The following is a 6,000-nucleotide window of genomic DNA, read 5'->3' as shown; positions in this document are numbered from 1 at the left end:
GTGAAATCAAAATAACAATTTAAAAAAAAACAAAACAAAAAAAAAAACTTATTCAATACATAATATTCCCAAAATAGTTTCAAAAAGATTTTTTAAAGTGTTTTCAATAATTCTTAAAAAATAAAAAAAATTTCAATAATTTTTAATTAAAATAAGACTGAAAAACTTTTCAATGATTATTAAATAAGAAAAAAATCGAAATTCGTAATAAAAAAATTTAAAAAAAAAGGTACATGCACAATGGAGATATAGGCATGAAAAAAAAAAAAAAAAAAAAAAAAAAGCAAAGGAACCGATTTGCCTTGACATCGCTTCCTGTAGCAGCTACACCAGAAGTTAGGAAGTATATTTGCTGACTATAACAGATTCTTTTCTTTAGTTTGCTGCCCCACCCACCTGATCATAGCATGGTCATTACACCAAATTTGTTCCAAATTAGAAGCATTTAGGACATCAAGTCTCGTTGCCAATTAAGATGGCAGAAAGTACCCAAGCTGTGACCTCGTGACCTGAAAAAAAGGTGCCTAGATGTAAGAAGAATTGGCAGCAGCTTCCTTAACTTTTCCCAAGCAACATAACAGTAATAGCACTTTTGCAAATGTCACCAGCATTCAATGTCGCCTAGGTTACGTAAGGTAGTTTCAACATCAAGTGGGGTGCCATCTACATCCACAAGTGTCACTGTTCGACCATCAATTGGGCAAGCAACATGCAAACATCTGCAACAAACAATTCTGATCAACTACAAACATTCTTGGAATATCCAGACATTTCTTGTGGACCCAACATCTGCACTGGAAACATTCGATGGACTTTACACATATGCCTCTATGACAGACAGCACAGGAAACATACCAGCATCAGTACAACATCGGAGATATAAAATTTTGCCTTTTTCATGACAACTTAGTTCTTGTCAGTGCCAGTCTTCCATGTCAGCAAATTGGAGTTGTACTCCTCCAGGGAATCTATAAAACCAACCATCTGTATACAAAAGCTTTCATAGAACACCTACAATTTACTTGATAAGGACTCCAGAACCATGATACAGTGTGCCGAGTGTAGAGGTCATTGAAACAAACAACCATTTGCATACACGTCTGAGACTCTGAGACAGCCCACTCTTCACACCAGAGCACTTTCCTAGGCATGCAGTAAAATGTCTTTGAGATGAACAAATATAAAGTAAAGACTTTCCTGGATGCAATGTACTTTTATTCAGTTGTTGTGCAATGATAATTATAATAAATCTAAATAAAAAAAAAAAACAACAAAACAAACAATGCGAATGATGTCAGTTTCAGGCTAGCAAATCCTCAAAGTTCAGGAGAGACTGCATGGGGTGTATATGAATAGCCTATAAAATGACTTGATTCTCATTTTTGAACAATTGTCAATTGTTTAAAAAAAAAAAAAAAAAAAAAAAAAAAAAAAAAAAAATCATAACATTCCTGTGATGGTTTGTCAAGAATGAGATAATGAAATCATCCAAGGATCATTTGTTTTGGTTTCAAGTTTAATGGGAGGAGGTACTTTCAGCTGGTATTCTTGCAAATGTATGTGCTGTTGACAATAATAGTTGTCTGTTATCACAGCCACGGGTTTAGCACAAGCACCATCAGCAAATGGACAGGGCTGGTAAAGCACCTGGTGAGGATCATACAAGATATCTGGACGCATGTTAAGGAAAAGTTAAGTGAAAAAATTCAATGTTAAACAAAATGCAAAGAATCAATTTCATTGGTCAATAAATGATGACTGTAGATATCTCCGATATCCAATCAACAAATGAATGAAAACAAAAAAAATACTTCAAATCATCGTATTATTGCAGCATTCCTCTTCCAAAGTGAAGTTCACCTTATCTAGACTTTTAATTTGTCCCACACAAAATGTTTATGGAAAAATTCCGCAGTGGCCATAAAGGATAATCTTTTGTTCATGATCACCTTTCACTTCAAGAAAAAAAAAAAAAAAAAAAAAAAATGTTATGATGTATCCATGATAGAAAGAAATCGCCTTATGTAATTTTTTTTAAACAAATTTGAGTTTTTCCAATAACTTTCTAAAACCTCACAAAAGTTTGGCTTATTTTTAAATTATCTCCCTTGTCTGCAAAATGGCATCAAGAAATCAAACATCTATCAGCCATAAAATTCGATTTTCTTTTTTTGGTAAAATAAAACTAGTTTATCAATTTACACGATTTTTGGTGTATGTACATTAGTTTTCTTTATTTTGTTTTTTCAAGGGAGGGAGGGGGTATGAACTTACAATGAGCTTTTTAACTGGTTGCAATAATTCTCAGCCAAATAAAAGTTATTTATTTTATTTATTGCAGACTATTATCCTCATCTTTTTCTTAGTTGTTTCACGTTTCGGCCAACTATTCCTCCGGCCTTCGTCAGGTGGTAACCGCGACGGGATAGAAACTCCAAATCTCCTGACTGCATCCATTGCAATTACTGCCTTCCATAGTTGTTGTCATCTCACCACGTTTTGGCCAAGTATGCCTCTGGCCGATTTTGGGTAGGATTGAAACCACTATCTACGAAGGCCAGAGGACTAGTTGACCGAAACGTCCTGAAACAACTAAGAAAAAGATGAGAATAATACAATTAAAAATGGCGTCTTTTTAAATGCTAAAATTCGAAGATCCAAATGATTTCTAATTTTTGTTATGTCTAAGTGAATATAAAAATATATATTTATTTTTGAGCAGAACAAACACAAGGGACTTCCCCATTATAAAAAATAGGGAGGATGTTGCGATATTTTGGACTGCTAATGGGGTATGATCCCACACAGTCGGACGATTCTATTTATAAACGATGCTGCTAAGAACTGACGAATCAAATTAATTCACATTCTGCTACCAAATAATCAGAAACCAGAATTGCTTCATAAATATTAAACCATTTCTGGAGCAATTTCACATGTTCTTTTCCCGGGTTTCGACACGGTAAGAATATTTTGTTCTGTGGAACTGTCTACTACAAACAAGTCACCTCCCAGGACTTGTGTGTAACAGCGAACCATCTGAAACTGTTCTGAAACTCAAAATGGCTTACACTTCTAGAGCAATAAATAAAACTAATAAATAATACTCATCTCAGTGATGAATTCCAATTAAATAAAAATTAATCATGTTTCAAAGAGAGAATTCTTCACTATGGTTCTTATCTCATGTATGACAGAAATCTTGGTTCATTTTTTTTTGTTTGTTGCATATATTAATGAAATAGATGTCAATTTAAAGAAGGCCACACAAATGAAATATGCAGATCACATCAAAACCCTACAGAGAAAAAAAAATGTTTAAAAATGACAGATTGAGAACTCAATAAATCTTTCTTGCAATCAAACCTGGACATTATGCAACAATGGATCACAGATTGGTAAATGAATTTAGTTGTAGGCAGAATGCATTTTGGAAGGACAAAAAGTAAAAACTTTTTTTTTTTTTTTTTTTTTTTTTATTAAATCACAAAATGACGAGGCACATCCATCATCTGCAAAGATGACCATGTAGTTGTTCCACAAGTTCAGAGATGGCTCGTCAGTTCAATCTGAGCTCTGAAGTATCTCCTGTATGTTGAACAGCTATGGGATGATTTTGTAGCAGAGTTGCCAACAGCTCAGTCTTTTCATTGTTTCTCACGTTCCTGAATGTATGCAGATTTCTGCAAACGTAACCTATTTGTTGCTTGCAGTATACCAGAAACATCCGTTTTGAACTAGGGTTTTCCTAAGAGTTGGAATACAAACCAAACTATTTAAGGGACATCTTCAAACTTTCCTTGAATCGGTTCCGTATACTTCCATTGTTCTTGACTTTGGCTAACTCACCATAAAGGAGCTATTTTAGGAGTCTTGAATAAGACATGCCGCAACACTAATATCCAGAATGTGACCTGGGTATTACCATCAGCAGTGATTGTCATTGGATAAACATGATTAAAATTGTCAAGAGGATCGACAACGTCTTGGAATTACCTGCCTACCTTTGTTAGTGGCTTTTGATACATAAAATACCTAGACTTACCAATTGGTCGCCCATTTAGTACTAGTCAGGCTTAACATTGCTTAACTTCACCGATCTGACGAGAACTGGTATTAACGTGGTAATAACTGTATGGGAACTGTGTTGAGAAGAAAAAAAAAATTATTTAGAAAACAAGGCAAATTAAACAGATAAAGTAACAACTAATTTTCTATCTTAAAATAAATAGATTATAAATAAAGTAAAAACATTTATTTAGAAAACAAGGCAAATTAAACAGATAAAGTAACAACTAATTTTCTATCTTAAAATCAATAGATTAAAAGTAAAGATTTATATTTGAAGAGAAACATGATTAAATGTGAATGCAAAAGAATTTGAAAGGATACGTTCATTGCAGAATTTTGAAAGCGGCATGGCTCTAGAATTACACTTTACATTACTTTCCAAGTGAATACACTTCGGATAACCTGGTGGGCGGTAGTTCGGACCTTCTGTCATGGCGATCCTCCGTCGTTTTGACTGCTGATAAAGTATCGTTTCCTGAAAAGAGTAAACATTTCATTAAACTTTGTAAAATTGAGAATTCTGGTCCAAAATTCCCACGACATTAAAAAAAAAAACAAGAAAAAACCTGTATGATTTACGTGCCCATGATGAAAAAAAATTTATTTAAAAAATCATGTAATTGATAAAGCAGTTTTATTTTTAAATAAGAAAATCAAATTTTATGAGTATTAGAAGCCAATCTTGCCTAACATATTGAACAAAAAATTAATTAACAGGGGAGATAACTCAATTCGACTCTTGTAAGATTTGTGTTGTAATGCATACCATTTTCCAATAATTGTTTAAAATGATTTTCATATATATAAAAAAATAAAAACTACTTGATCAATTTATATGAATTTTTAGATATAGTTTTGTTTCATTATAGGTACATAGATCAGATTTTTATTTTTAATTGTTAATATAAGGGAAATTTTAGACAAGAATCGAAATCACAACCATATTTGGACAGATTTAAACGTTGCAAGTAAAATCTGATGCATTTCTTAGCTTTTGATATAACTATTATTGAATGCTACAATTCTAGAAAAAAAAAAAAAAATTAATAGTTTATATTCAATATCCCAATATTTAGCAAAATCCAGGAGGTAGCAGTGATGAAGTGAATATCAATACAGAACTGATAATTGGGGTGCGACAAGACAGAATTAACATACATCTTAAAGTTTACCTGTACCAACCATGGCTGAATCACAGAAAGGATTGTGAATTTTATCATTTGAAGGGGAGATGGGCATCACCTCATAACTTTAGTGTCATAAGAAAATCAATCTATAAAAAATACATGGTGGTCACTGGAAAAGCTAGAAGTTTGTCAAACAGTAATTTATTTTTACAAAAACAAGAAATGTGGTCTTATTTTTGGAATTGTTTGGTTTTGGTGAGTAGAAGCTTCTTCAGGACTTTCTAGTTTCAAATTGGCAACAACATCAAATTATACTTTGTAATATTAAAAAAAAAAAAGTAATATTTTGTCAGTCCACAAGTTAGAGCTTCACTTTTGAAAAGAATAATCAACTGCATTTGAAATGCTAAAGTAGTTTTTGGCTGCTTCTATCCATAATGTGGGTATGAAAATCGAATGAATACGCCACACACAATAAAATTTAAATTAAATAAAATTTACAACCTCAAGTTTCCCACTTTCCTAGCGACCACTCCGTATATTTGAGATTCACAGAACAGCATTTATTTTAGTTGGCAAACCATGGTAACTTTTCATGAGAAAGTAGTAGATTGGACTATTTAATTACAGATAAGTTTGTTTTATCGATAAATATTAGTCATAAAAATAGATGAAAGAGTAGACTATGAGGAAATATTGAACTATTAATATCAGCTATCCATTTATTTATTGTGGACTGTTATTATCCTCATCTTTCTTAGATGTTTCATAACACTTTAGCCAACTATTACTCTAGCCTTCA

The 6,000-nt window shown here is 32.5% G+C and overlaps 1 protein-coding gene across 5 annotated transcripts in view; it reads right to left on the bottom strand.

The window, feature by feature from the left end:
* Positions 1 to 1,193: 1,193 nt before the first annotated feature.
* LOC145284821 (KAT8 regulatory NSL complex subunit 2-like) overlaps positions 1,194 to 6,000 on the bottom strand; it is a 60,153-nt gene continuing 55,346 nt past the window's right edge. For all 5 annotated transcript variants that reach the window (XM_080133784.1, XM_080133787.1, XM_080133786.1 and 2 more), the window contains exons 9-10: positions 4,393 to 4,546; positions 1,194 to 1,670 (exon numbers count right to left, since the gene is read on the bottom strand). In XM_080133784.1, coding sequence (XP_079989910.1) covers positions 1,465 to 1,670; positions 4,393 to 4,546 — 360 coding nt within the window. In that variant the 3' untranslated portion in view covers positions 1,194 to 1,464. The remainder of the gene's footprint in view (positions 1,671 to 4,392; positions 4,547 to 6,000) is intronic.

This window comes from Euprymna scolopes, chromosome 9 (genome assembly GCF_053919585.1).
Source record: "Euprymna scolopes isolate OS-2025 chromosome 9, ASM5391958v1, whole genome shotgun sequence".
NCBI lineage: Eukaryota > Metazoa > Mollusca > Cephalopoda > Sepiida > Sepiolidae > Euprymna > Euprymna scolopes.
This window is presented reverse-complemented; position numbering and strand designations above follow the sequence as displayed.